The 14033-nt window shown below is 40.6% G+C and overlaps 1 protein-coding gene and 1 long non-coding RNA gene across 11 annotated transcripts in view; one reads left to right on the forward strand and one right to left on the reverse strand.

Annotated features, from left to right (window-relative positions):
- Positions 1 to 3281, forward strand: part of LOC139749021 (uncharacterized) — a 36367-nt gene extending 33086 nt beyond the window's left edge. Inside the window, exons 3-4 of one of the 4 annotated variants that reach the window (XR_011712870.1) lie at positions 45 to 267; positions 2916 to 3281. This is a non-coding gene — a long non-coding RNA (uncharacterized lncRNA). Of the gene's footprint in view, positions 1 to 44; positions 268 to 2294; positions 2764 to 2909 lie in introns of those variants that run through there. The other 3 variants (XR_011712867.1, XR_011712868.1, XR_011712869.1) reach the window with 3 other exon arrangements.
- Positions 3282 to 7832: 4551 nt separating this feature from the next.
- LOC139749022 (lachesin-like) overlaps positions 7833 to 14033 on the reverse strand; it is a 312483-nt gene continuing 306282 nt past the window's right edge. For all 7 annotated transcript variants that reach the window (XM_071662404.1, XM_071662403.1, XM_071662402.1 and 4 more), the window contains 4 exons: positions 13157 to 13304; positions 12458 to 12648; positions 11004 to 11072; positions 7833 to 10722 (listed from right to left, as the gene is read on the reverse strand). In XM_071662404.1, the coding sequence (XP_071518505.1) occupies positions 10385 to 10722; positions 11004 to 11072; positions 12458 to 12648; positions 13157 to 13304 (746 nt within the window). In that variant the 3' untranslated portion in view covers positions 7833 to 10384. The remainder of the gene's footprint in view (positions 10723 to 11003; positions 11073 to 12457; positions 12649 to 13156; positions 13305 to 14033) is intronic.

Raw genomic sequence — 14033 nt, forward strand, 5'->3', positions numbered from 1 at the left:
TCTTGTGTACACATAGATCCTCGATTATTCATGTTTATCTCCAGTTGCTTCCAGCCTCCGGCAAAGATATTCAGCCAAGAGCCGGAAGAGGAGACGTGGAATGGAATCCCATTTCCTCCCACTATGGACGATTGGCCTGACCGTACGATGCTGATTTGGCCTCCACGTCCCCGTGGGTCAGCTGACGGAGACACGTCTGACCTACACTTCCTCCCCACCTCTGAACATGTCTCCTGTACTGTTGACAACGTCTACCAACGTCCTCAGGTGCTTAGCTGACCACAGGAGTTCTCGTGGAAATATTCAACGTTTCCAGTGAATATATATATATATATATATATATATATATATATATATATATATATATATATATATATATATAATGTGTGTGTGTGTATATACATATATTCTGGATACTATTGGTAGCTTTCGATTACCTGTCAATGACGCGAAAATTCACGGGCTATTGGATCCATTAACAGGTTGATCGATAGTTTGAATACTGTATAAGTGACCACTGGACCCAGAATTTACTTCCTGGAACAAGTTCAGATTCTAAGTTTACCACTGGGAGTATTTTCGTACATGTGGTCGTGTGTGTGTGTGTGTTACTGTATGGTTATCTTAGGGTTAGGTTAGAGACGTTCTGAAGTATAGAACAGATTTGCGATTAGAAGTTTATCATGAATAGTTTCTATCATTCTTTTTTCCCAATCGCATCACCCTACCACCTTTGATATTAAACTTCTGCAGAACAAGCAAAAATAGGAAGCGGTGGGCTACCAATCCATTCGGCCCTTAGACCTCCCCAGCATTCCTCAGTGTCCTGTCACATGTAGACACCGCTGCAGTATACACACACCTGTACATCACTAGGATGTTGCTCGGTATATCACACACTCATTCCACGCTTAAGTTCGACCTCAAAAGCACTCGTACATTGACCCTGCTCGGCTGATGACGACATTTCCTAACTCTTATGGATAAACCTTGCTCATCACCCTCCATATTCCCTGTTCCATCTCCCGTTTATTTCTCCCATGCATTCATCCGTTTTTATCAGCATCTTTTCACCTGTTCTGATCCAGTTGCAAAAATCCGACCCCAAGCGCACACATGTGTCTGGTAAATACCCATCCTCTCTACATATCCGTTACTCTGCCACTGGTAATGATTTCAATAGTGTAGGGGAACACCCGTCTCCCATACACCTCCCTCTCCTGTGACTAATGCGCTATTCCTCCAGAGTTTTTTCCCCGCATTTACCATTTGCATGACGGAGCAATCATTGTCTCCACGCCGCCCTCGGCTACAATTGTGTCGCCCCCAGCTGTCGCTCGGATTCCATTGTACAGCCCCTGCATCATATCACCTCTCCTCCTTTTTTACATCTTCCCAGTCCCTCTGTCTTTCCAATCATCGTACCTTCCTAATCACTTAGACCTTTCGAATCGGTTTATCTACTTCAGGGGACACTGTAGTGTGTGATCTTTCCACCACCCTGGCTACACATCAGACTTCTCTGTCATCATACAGATGATACTCTTCGAAAACCTTCGACGGTGCAATGATGTTATGACCAATTATTTTATAAAGAAAATTATCAGTATCTATCATACATAGAAAATGAATGTATGTATATACACGGTGTACGCTGTGCTTTGTCAGGGTGAACTAACCCGCTCAGGTTGTGACGTAGGACAAGGTCATACCGTGCGAGCCTTTGACCTGTGTATTAAAGGTCAGTAGATCCGCTCATAACGTTTATGGTCATCTTACCCTTGATGAGGGAGAGAGAGAGGGGGGGGGGGAATGCATCCAAGTCATTAAGTTTAGTTATGGGACAATAGAATATGCTAATATATGTAATAAAAAAGTAGGAAATTCCTAAAAGTTTTGCGGTATATCCAAAAAGTACAAATATATATATATATATATATATATATATATATATATATATATATATATATATATATATATTTGAAAACAGTCGATGAATAGAATAACTTTTCTGTTGATTAGTTGGAAAAATACCTATGGGAAGGATTTCCAACACACACACACACATATATATATATATATATATATATATATATATATATATATATAAATGGGGGGGAATCTCTAAGGCCCAAATACCAGTCCTTTCCTTAGACACAGTAGTCATCTGCTATTCCGAAATCTGAACGTATACAATATACATGACAAGGGTCCTGTCCCCCCGACCTGAATGAGCAGAACCACTGAAGGAATCGCCTCCCCTCATTAATATGCAAGGCTTAAACTCCTCACAGATCCCGTGTGAGGACGGGTGTTCCTCCCTCCCCCTACGGATGTTACGCTAAATTCCGATACGGTTTGACTATTGGATCTTCCTCCTAGGCGGGTGATGTGCGTTCGGCCACAGTCGGTGGATGGGTGACAAAATGATCGTCGAAGTTTCTGATGGTGTTTGTATTGTACCACTAAGTAACTCCTGCTTTGTTGTTAACAAGTAGTTTTATTTTTTTTCCTTTAGTGGTGTTTCTTTTATACTGGTAACTATATACTTTGTGCTTGGTGAAGGCTTGGTGAAGACTTCCTGACATGTTATTTTCAATGCAAAAATTAGTTGTCTTAAATATATTCATATTCATCAGTAATGGCATAGCCCATTATTATTTATCTCCTGTATTTGTTACAAGTATGATTGATAATATCATTGTTTCAGTATTATCATTGTAATGACTCGCATGATCATTATTGATACAATTGTCATAATCATTCGGCATTCATCACTGTCATAGTAATTACTCTTATGATCATTATCATGAACATATGCACTACACCTCATTATCAGACATAATACAACACCATGAGCCATACATAACGAGAATCGTATAGATTTCTAATTTGGGAAACACATGCAGCTATAGTTTCAGACGAAAAGGAAATCGACTCCCACCTCTTACAAGCAAGAGGCGAGCGTCACACGATGAGAAAGACTAGAAACCCTCACCCTCCCCAGTGAAAGAGGAGCGGGGCTGCATGTGCTATCTATGGCAGGCGGTGTGACGTGCGCAGTGTCTTAACCAAAGGCGACAATTCTAAAGAGCCATCTGAGACCTTGCAGGTCTAAGCCCAGATGCAGTTGCCATAGGCGGTCAAGAGTTCTGTGAGTGTGATACACTTGAGACGAAAATAAGGAATGCACCGAATTGGACAAGATGTAGCGCAAAGCAAATGTTGAAACTCGTATATAAATCATAGACTTGGAGTGGATTGAAATATGTTTGAATTAGTAGAATATATATATATATATATATATATATATATATATATATATATATATGAGAAAATATTCTTCTGCTACTAAAAATGTGCAAAAGAATAAAGTATTTGACGAATGATTATTTCTGAATGCTATAATTTTTTCGTTAACAGACTCATTATGACTCAAAAATGTCCAATGAAATGCAGTTCTTTTCTCTCTCTCTCTCTCTCTCTCTCTCTCTCTCTCTCTCTCAGCCAACATTAAAATAATACGAGAGATGGAAATCCATGGTCAGTACCCACATGGACTCGCTGGGTGGGTGGGTGGGTCCGGGCTGTGGGTTAGTCGGAGCTGAATTACTAGACAATGAACATCATTGTCCTTTGTTTTAACGACTTGTATTGTCATGTTCTGAATTTCTATTCAGTTTTCCCCACCTACTGGTAATGAATTGTCCTGGATTTTGCGGTGTAATTGAAATTTTCTTGTACTGCGAAAGGCACACAGGACCAATGAAGGAAAAGAGATAAGCGTGTTTTCATCGAACAGGCGAAGGAAAAGGAGGGAATCATGATATCAAACGCGCAGAGCACCAGAAAAAAAATAAGAAAATGAAGAATTTCTGAAGGTTCTTGATAATCTTGGAAAAAAAAAAAGACGTAGAACTATATATATAGAATCATCAGCAAACAGTTGCTGTCAAGGAATGAACCAGGGATTATGATGTGGTCAAGGTGGGCCATGGAATAGTCCGTGGAACTCTAGATTTGCACAGGAGCCTATGGTATGCATGATGGTGTTAGTACTTTATGCATGACGAGTAAGAGTGGGGTTGTATGCAAATGAGGCCATGTTTCATTTGTTCCTGCTGAGGTCAAGAAGGATTTGCCTCCTCAAATGTGATGGTAGGTAGGTAGGTCTAGGAGAGATCTCCTGGTATCCAGTCTGGTTAGTCACTTAACGTTCATCGAGAAACGTTTCGACATTCATAAAGTAAACGTTTCAGCGTTTACATAAACGTTTCAACATTCACGTAATAAACGCTTGAACACTTTCACAGTAAACGTTTTAACATTCAAACACAAATATTTCAAAAATCGCATCATAAACGTTTTTAACAATCATGACTTTCAAACATTCAAAACATAAACGTTTCAAGACTTAATGAAAATTTCTACATTCACAAAATAAAAGTTTCAACATTAGCATGATTAGTTTCAAATCTCACTTCAGAGATGTTTCAACGTACCTCATGATCATTTTAAAACTCATTATAAGCGCTCTATCGTTCATCTAGGAAACGTTTCAACATTCACAAAATATGTTTCAACACACGCGTTTCGAAACTTGCATCATACACTGTTCAAACACTCATCATAAACGTTTCAGTACGCATAAACGTTTCAAGACTTGTCATGAAACATTCAACACTCGCATCGTAAACGTTTCAACAGTTGCATCGTAAACGTTTCAACAGACACATAAACGTTTCAGGTGTATGAATATTTCACGCTGTGTAGACGTACCCTCACTACTTTCTGCTCGCTAGTTTATACAAGACCGAAAAAAAAAAAGACAAATTTTTTGGGAAAAAAAATTGCATTTTCTTCCTAATTTATGGAAACGTGAATGAAGTGATACATTTATTTCATGGTGGTAACTCTCTTACATAACTACATTCCTTGATGCTTTACGTATCCTATCAAGAAATTAGAATGGAGGAGCATGTGATAGTTCGTGATAATCGTTAGTAATATGAAGGCAAAAAAATTAAAGATATAATGTTAGTAAGAACTGATGTTTCTGATTAAGGGAAAAAGATATATTTTGTTAGATATATATCTATGAACGCCACTGGGTCTTGTATATCTATAGATGGTCAGGGGCAAGTAATCATTTAATTGATTCACATATATTAACATATGAAAGTTATGCTACGTGAAATTATACCAGGAACATCCATAAATCATGAGACATTGCAGTATAGAATACATAATGCCTTCCAGCAGCAAGGATTCGAACCTTGTACCATTTGCGTGGTAGCTGGGTACACTGACCAACATAGCCAAGTGGTCAGCGAACCCACCTACCACGCAGATGGTCTGTGGTTCGAATCCTTGTTGATGGAAGCTGAACCATTCATTGTTCGCATGGCAAGGGCTATGCTCGCCGCCAACCAGGTCACCAAGCAACCAAAGGGAAATTGACCTATTCGACTAACGTATCGCCCATGCGCCCTATTAGGTCACATCAGAGACCCACATGATGCTTACTAGAACGATTAGGTATTCCATTAATCTAATGGGCTAGGCTCACGTCCTCAGCCTGGTGGCCCAGGTAGGAAACGTGATCCTAAATTACGTAATTCATCACGAGAAAGATAACCTGATGCTTAAAGTTTAGCAGATGACTTTATGTTGCGAATGGTACCATAGACCCATTACATAATGCGAGTGGACTGTGTACATCTATAGCGCTAGTGGATGGGACATTCTGTTCAGGAACTCGAGTTGGAAGTGAGACAGAGGATTGTATTGACGATAAGCGACGATTACGAATTCGTTTGCCTATAATTGTAGAAGAGGTGTGAGTAAATACACATTTGTCTGGCCTTATATCAATGACGAGTAACCTCTTTCTTTGAGCTGGTTAGCATGAATCTAACTCTTCAAGGAGGAGAAATGTATAAGAGAAAAAGTTTAATTCAGAGAGGCAAGTCTGGGTACCTTAAGTCTTAAGGCTATTCAGAGAGGATCCAAGACAGATTTTCCAAGACCCTCGCTTCTCGGGGGAAGGCTGCCCAAGATGAAAGCCTGGCAAGTTTACAAGTTTACTGTATTGGATCTCCTGAGCTGACCTGATGAGAAATGAAAGAAAGAAGAAAAAAAGATAATTCGGAGTATGGTGCACCGACTTTTTCAGGTCCCAGCAAGTTTCAGGTCCGATGGAGCTAGACCAGAAGCAACCAGAAAATAGAGCTTGTAGAACCTTGATATCTGCACTACATCAATTCCATCAAGCATGGACTCCCTTGGTGTAGAGCATAGGTTCGAATCCTAAATGCAGCAGTCGGTCCACAGTCAACCCAGCTGTTCATTTGCCCCCTAAAATGGGTACCTGGCTCAGCCTGGGCTGTATATATATATATATATATATATATATATATATATATATATATATATATATATATATATATATATATATTAGTAAATATGATGGCCTTGATTAAGGCTTCAGCAGCCTGTGCCGTCTTGGCTAGCAAAAAAAAAAAAAAAAGTGGGAAAACGTATGAATACAATCATTACCGTTTTCTCTGCTCGAGTGTCTTGGAGTGCGGGGATTCCAAGCATAGGAAATAGGATTCCCATGGATCGCATGGGGATTTACTGATAGAGAGGAGGAGGTGGAAGAGTTCGTCCCGCCTCGGAGAAGAAAACGAAGCTTTGTTCTTGAAGATTAGCTCAGACAAAGGAGAGGTTAGTTAAAAAAGGGAGTTGGCGTTTGGCGGGAGAAAAGTCTACGGATTACGCTTCCCAAATTTCATTTACTTGTTCATCCATTTTGGCAACCTAGTGTTTTTCTTTTATGCATTAATGAATGATACACCACTGACTGGATTTAGGGTAGTTGTGTTGTCTGTAATTTGTCCTTGGGAAGTAAAGCTTCAAATTTATAGTCGAGGAAAGTTAAAGAAAACCACTTGCCCAAAATGTACCCAAAATTTCGCGGTAGGTGCTGACGACAAGTCCTTGATCAATGTTTAGTCCATGGGGCATCTGGTTAGAATCATGGAACAACTGGTGAGGGAAATTATTCATCGTTATGCACTTGTATGTGTGTAGCTGGGCATTAGGGCAGGTTGCTGGACTTGTCTTAAGGTGGAGCTGCAGATCTTCTGTGGTGTCGACCAACCAACTCGATAGCCGAGGAAGAACCAATTAATTGACAGAAAGATGCAGCTTAAAACTCTGTTTAATGTGGAGGGTTTGAAACCAAATAGATTGTACTTAAATACTGATATATATATATATATATATATATATATATATATATATATATATATATATATATATATATATATATAATATTGTAATGCAAGAAGCCATAAATGTAGAAATGATCGGATTTTGAAATACTGGAGAACAGTCGAGACCCAAAATGAGACAGGCACTGGGGCAAGGAGCTCATAGCCACCGGGAGGGCGAGTGGCTTATGGTGTACTCCGCAGGGGAGCGAGGCCCTAAGGAGTGGCCTCCACGGAGGTAAGGGGCCCGAGGAGATGACGGATGGAGAGAGGGGGAGAGAACGGAGGAGGGTTATTGCTTAGCCGTCATAGAAACTTTTCCTCTCTTCCACCGCAATGGAAGAAGCAGTTGTTTCCTGTCAAAGCCATCAAGATGAGGTACCACGTTGCGTGCCCCAGCTTCTTTTCTTGGTCCATTGGTAGCAGTAATGTCTCCAATTTTTGGAGCAGGGGTTCGGATATCCGTGACCACTATTTTAGAGCTCCCTTAGCTCTGTGAACATTGAACATAAGAAAAGATATAGTGGTTGGTTGGGTTTTGAATAAAACTCATCATTACCATCATTCTTTTTAACAGGGTGTTTTTAATATATATTCAACACAAGACACTTCAGGTACAGCTTACAAAAACCAGGAGGCGAGGCGTTCTGTGCTCTGGCTGAATGGCTATGTCACAGAACGTTTGTCTCAACATAAGACTCCACTGGAAGACGATCAATCTGTTTTATGAACGTAAGTTAAAAAAAAAAATCTCATGAACGTATTGAGCTTATATAATGTCTATCATCTTTGGGAAAAGTCGATCATATATTACAGTCGACTGATGTACTTCCGAATAGGCTGCTTCAATCGAGAACCAAAGTCAGTATACATAATACAAAGCGAATTCAGTACCAATAGACCAAACTGTATCTAATATGGGTCCAAGTTACAGGTCAGGGAACACACTTAAAAATACTTATATACAGGAGATATGTACATATTCGTACTATGGAGTTTTTTTTTATCTTTTTAGCTGTATATATTTAACTGGCTAATCTAATCATTGGAAAGAATAACATTTTACTGTTTAAATTTACATTAATTACAAACATTAGCTTGATGGAAAGATATCCAATATGGCACTCTATATATATGTATAGTCTTCTCTGTGTAGAAAGACAGAGAAGTTGAGGAGGGGGTTTTAAAAATACATTTAATTCAAGAGGTCAGGATGTAGACACAACCAGGTGATAGGAAAACATCCCGGGCCGAGGTCATGCTAGGTTAGGTCTCTCCCTTTTTTCTCTCTCTCTGTTCCGCGTACTCTGTAACTAGCCAGTCAGGAGGAGTTGGCATGCAGTTCAGTGCGAGTGTGTGTATTTGGGAGGAGGAGGAGGAGGGAGCTTCACATTGTTTTCATGCTGTGCATACTGATCAATGGTGAGGAGTGATTTAGATTAACATACTCGTAGAAATGTATATAATCAGCTTACACCCGGGGCATCGGTAATGTGATCACACCACATTTCCCAAGGTGCTCACCCTAACCAAGATACACACACACACACACACAGAAAAGCATGTGCGTTGCTCCCAAAATGTACACAGACTGCTTATGACTTTCGTACAGACAAAGATATAGATATCAGCGAAGGAATTCATACTTGCTAATGTGTGCATACTCACGTCAAGCAGATTATATATATATATATATATATATATATATATATATATATATATATATATATATATATATATATATATGTATATATATATATATATAAATATATATATATATATATATATATATATATATATATATATATATATATATATATATGAACTGGCTGAGATCGTAGTATAATTGCAGACAGGCCGAGGTATACACTCTGTTCAAGGAAAACACACTAAATAAGATATATATGCTAAGAAAGATTTATACACACACCAAGAGGAACATCCTGGACGATATGTACACACTTGCACACCACAATGTAGACACAAAGTGTCTACATGAGCCGAGATGTACACAGGAGATGAAACATAGACCTAACCTTGTATACTATACACGCTTGAGGAGATTTACATAATTTTCATCACATTTACACCGAGATGTAAATCCTGGCCAAGATATAAGCACTTGTGAAAGTTCTGTACGTTCTGGTGAACAATCTTACTTCACGACAGACACACTGGTGTGTGTGTGTGTGTGTGTATATATATATATATATATATATATATATATATATATATATATATATATATGCAGATACCATTATATACACATCCTCACTATGCTCAGGGATTCCGTTCCCCTTCATTCAAGCTAACCTTTTACACAGTCCAGGAGAACATATGGGTGAGAATATATACATTAGTAGTAGTATTTGTAATGTGGCGTCCATGAATTATACGAGTCCATTCACGCCGTAATAGGAGAGGAATGAACCGAGATGCTGGTTGTCTAATGCGGTTTGTGTCACGAGAAACATTTTTTTTTATCATCATCCTTTACGATGATAGCAAATTGAATCGATATTAGTTATCTTTGTATCAACTCTCAGATGCGTTGCAGCAACAGGTGTTCACAAAAATGTGTATAGGCAATGAAAAGTATGGTTGTAGGAGATGTTCTTTTATACATAGGGAATAGTTTCCTTTTGTCGCCCGTCCATCCATTTTTGTTACGGCATGAATGTGTAAGCATAACTCATAAGACACGGTTTATAAATGTACAAGGCTCTTGTCCACTACATTTATCGCACACGACGCTCACTCCCCTTGCGGGAGACAGAGAGACAAAGTATGAATTCCTTCGCTGAAGAGCATCCTCTACGTGAGTCTAGACCACCACTCACTCACTCACTGACTGACTGATGGAGACGTCCCAGCCAAATGGCGTCTTTCACGTTCCTGTTAAACCAGTGACAATTATTTCTTATACCAAACACACACACCTCTTTCTTTTCGTCCCTTCGCCTCACACCGTGAGAATCAGATACGAGAACGCCAAGTCTGGCCTTCATGAATTACAAAACATTAAGCCAGAACGATGAAAAGAGGAGGAGGAGGTTAGGGAGGCGGAGCAGGGAAGTAGGCAAGTCAAGCTGGCACATTGACCACCTCTACAGACAGGTGCTACTGTGTGTGCAGAGGGCCACTACCAGCGCCACGAACCACCATAGAAAAAGTCCCATCATCTGGTCACAGTCCCGTAAGGTCGCCGTCAATAGGAAGTCGAGCCAAGCGAGAGTACCCACAGGGGGTCTCGGCGGAGGCGGCCTCCAGTTCAGCCTCTTGTTCATCAGGAGCGATGAGGAAGAGGAGGAAGACGAAGAGGAAGGGTCGTGCTCGAAGCTCGGATTGTGTAGCCTTTTCGTAGTCTGTCGCTGCTGGGTGTTGTACGTCCTCTGCGGCTTCTTGCGACGGTCGTCGTACTCGTCCTTCAGGGCGGCCGAGGCATCTGGCAGGGAGAGGAGGAGGAAGAGGTGTGAGATTGTTCAACTTAAAGACAGTAGGAACAAAGTATCATATATATATATATATATATATATATATATATATATATATATATATATATATATATATATATATATAACAAACTTCCTAACTACACAGCATAATTACTAGAATTCAACTGTGACTGTGAGGGATTCTGTACACTAGTCCTGAGCTTAAGAAGAAGCCAGAAATCGAACCAAAATTTGGGGTAGTTCACCTAGCGACACTGGGTCTGAACCTCACCGTTGTCTTTGCTCCAGTTGACTGCAGACAGGGACGGCTTCCCGTAGGTGGTGTCCTTGTTCTCGTGACCTGAGGGAAACAACACAGACACGCTGATATATATATATATATATATATATATACAAAACACTCCATACCGACCACCAAAACAATATATATATATATATATATATATATATATATATATATATATATATATATATATATATATATATATATACACACACACACACACAAAACACTCCATGCCTACCACCAAACAATAAACAGAAACAAAACTTTCTCCCCTGCCTCACACTTCAGCAGTTAACACTCACAGATCTCTCTTTCCAGAGCAAACAACTTTGACAAAACGCGTCCACATGTTGCAGTGAGTCAACAAACAACAGAGACCCATGCACTACATACCCGAAAATCAAACCTGAACTCTAACTCCACCAAACATACGGGTATCTGAAGCTAAACCCCCTAGGAATGTACGAGCTACACTTTCTTGTTTATGTTCTGGACACTACTCACCGCTCCATCATTGCAAGCATCGGTTCAGCCAACTCTTCCATCGTCATACAGTAACCCACACAAAAAACAGACCATATCACCTGCTTCATGACCTGTGGTCCAGGCTAATTGACCTGGCTGGTTTCCTGGACGTTGAAGGAGCCTCCAGAGAAAGCTGTCTTTTGGCAGCAAGGTTACGTGTGTGTGTGTGTGTGTGTGATTACTATTTGTGTGCTATGTGGAGATAGTTTCAAACTCTGCTGCCTTGACTCCTAACCTTATGACCAAGCACATACACACGCGCGCGTCTGGCTTACGCTTGAATGTGTATATGTATGCATACATATAAAAGTAAGACATGGTATATACAAGGCTAAGAGACGGGGCTACACCAATGCAAACCTCTCACCTGTAACACAAAAGTAGTTCACGCACACACACACACACACACACACACACACGTACGCGCACACATTCACACATACAGAAATGTAAAAGGTTTTTATGATGGTAGAAAATCTCCTACCCCGTACAATACACATACATAATTACACAAAGTCAGAAAACGTCTCTGAAGTGATATGTACACATGAAGATGTTCTTGCCATCTTTGAAGTATATGTAATAACCTTGATGAAAAGAATTCAAAGGGAAAACGAAAAAAAAGTCTGTCACCAGAGCATTTGGTGAAAGTAAAGGATTGGTCACATCTACGCAGCAGAGGATTTCAACTGTTTTGCGTTGTTCTGGTATTTCCTTCCTCTTTTCTTACTCCCTTATCAGATCTTCTTTTCCTCTGATTCATTATTTTTCATCCTCCTTTCACTCTCTACAGGAGCACCTACCGCAGACCCACCCTCCCTGGCACCAGAGGCCCTGGGTGCGCCTCGCCCATCCTGCAGAAGCACTTGACGACCATACTCCTAACCTGCAGAAGGAAGGAACCCTTTCCTCACCTTTCTCCAGTGAGTTGCGGTTGTTTTGCATGGGGATCGAGGCGGACACCCTCACCACCTGCTCGGCGCCTCCTTGGCTGTTGTTGGCGATGCACTTGTACTCACCGTTGTCGTCGTGAGAGACCTTGCTGATGGTGAGCATCATGTGGGTCTTGTACTTCTGTGAGCCTACCACCTCCCGCACCTCATACCTGGTACATCAGAGAGCGTCAGGTGCGGAAATACAGACACACACACACACACACACACCTGGCTTAGGATGAGGTGTTTGTTAGTATATATACGCATAAGGATAAGGAAGGTACGTATATACGAGGTTAAGAGATGAGTCAACACCAGTGTAAAACTCTCACATACATAAACACTCACACACACGCCTTAGGCTGGGATGTGCATCTGAATATATGTATACACACACACACAGGAGTTAAGGCATGTAGACATATTCTATATAGATTTTGAAATGAAACTCGCATATATTTCTATTCAACACGTGAAGACTAACTTTCACATATATGTATTCCTTACTAAAAGGAATTATGCAAATTTCTCTCTATGCCAGTCTGCTCTCTCTCTCTCTCTCTCTCTCTCTCTCTCTCTCTCTCTCTCTCTCTCTCTCTCTCTCTCTCTCTCTCACGAAGACTCAGTACTCACTTGTCGTCTGAGTGAAGCACCTCGATGCCATTGGGTAGTACTCACTTGTCGTCTGAGTGAAGCACCTCGATGCCATTGGGTCTCTTCCAGTAGTTCAGCCCTGCAGGCCAGGCTTCGATGTAGCACTCGATAGTCACGTCCTGCTCCAGGGGAACTCCGACCAGCTGGTGTGGCACGTACAGCTTCGGCAGGACTGTTGTTTAGGAGTTCAAGGAAGGCAAAGATAAGAGGAAGTATCTCGTTATGACTCCCCCTCCCCTACCTGTCGCCACTGCATGTATAGAAACTGTTCTCTGATCGAACGCGAGAGCCAAAATAAGTGAGTCAGCGTCACACGTATTATGTTCACTAGAATCACATAACCAAAGTTGTCAGAACAATGTTATGTTGTTTGATCTTGGTTTGGTCTTCAAATGTGGAGAACTTTTTCATCCCACGCTTATTGCTGAACAGTGGAGCTTAATGATCATGTAGCTTGTTCTTGACGTAATGAAGGGTCTGCATGATTTATGAAACACACACACACACACACGCACACACACACACACACACACACACACACAGTCTTTCTCGCTCCTTCCCTCATTTTTTTAGCCATGTTCATATATGCCCAAGTCATCCCTTTCGGCTCCTTAACGATCACTCTCACCCTCCATATTCATCATGGTAGCACAACTCATTTCATCAGATGCAAACTCATTCATGTCTTTCCTAACAAATATGACCTGGTCCTTTTTGAAAGGCACGTATCCCATTTTCTCCAGAAGTCTTCATTATCATCTTGTTGCAAAGTCATAAAACCGATTCATCAACGTATTAATCATTGATGAAGTGGATCATCAGTCACCATGAAGTGATCTGTCAGTCAACACTCATCAATTGTATTTGATGAATTGATCAATTGGTCATTTCACGGCAAAAA

Source organism: Panulirus ornatus, chromosome 6 (genome assembly GCF_036320965.1).
Source record: "Panulirus ornatus isolate Po-2019 chromosome 6, ASM3632096v1, whole genome shotgun sequence".
Classification (NCBI taxonomy): Eukaryota; Metazoa; Arthropoda; class Malacostraca; order Decapoda; family Palinuridae; genus Panulirus; species Panulirus ornatus.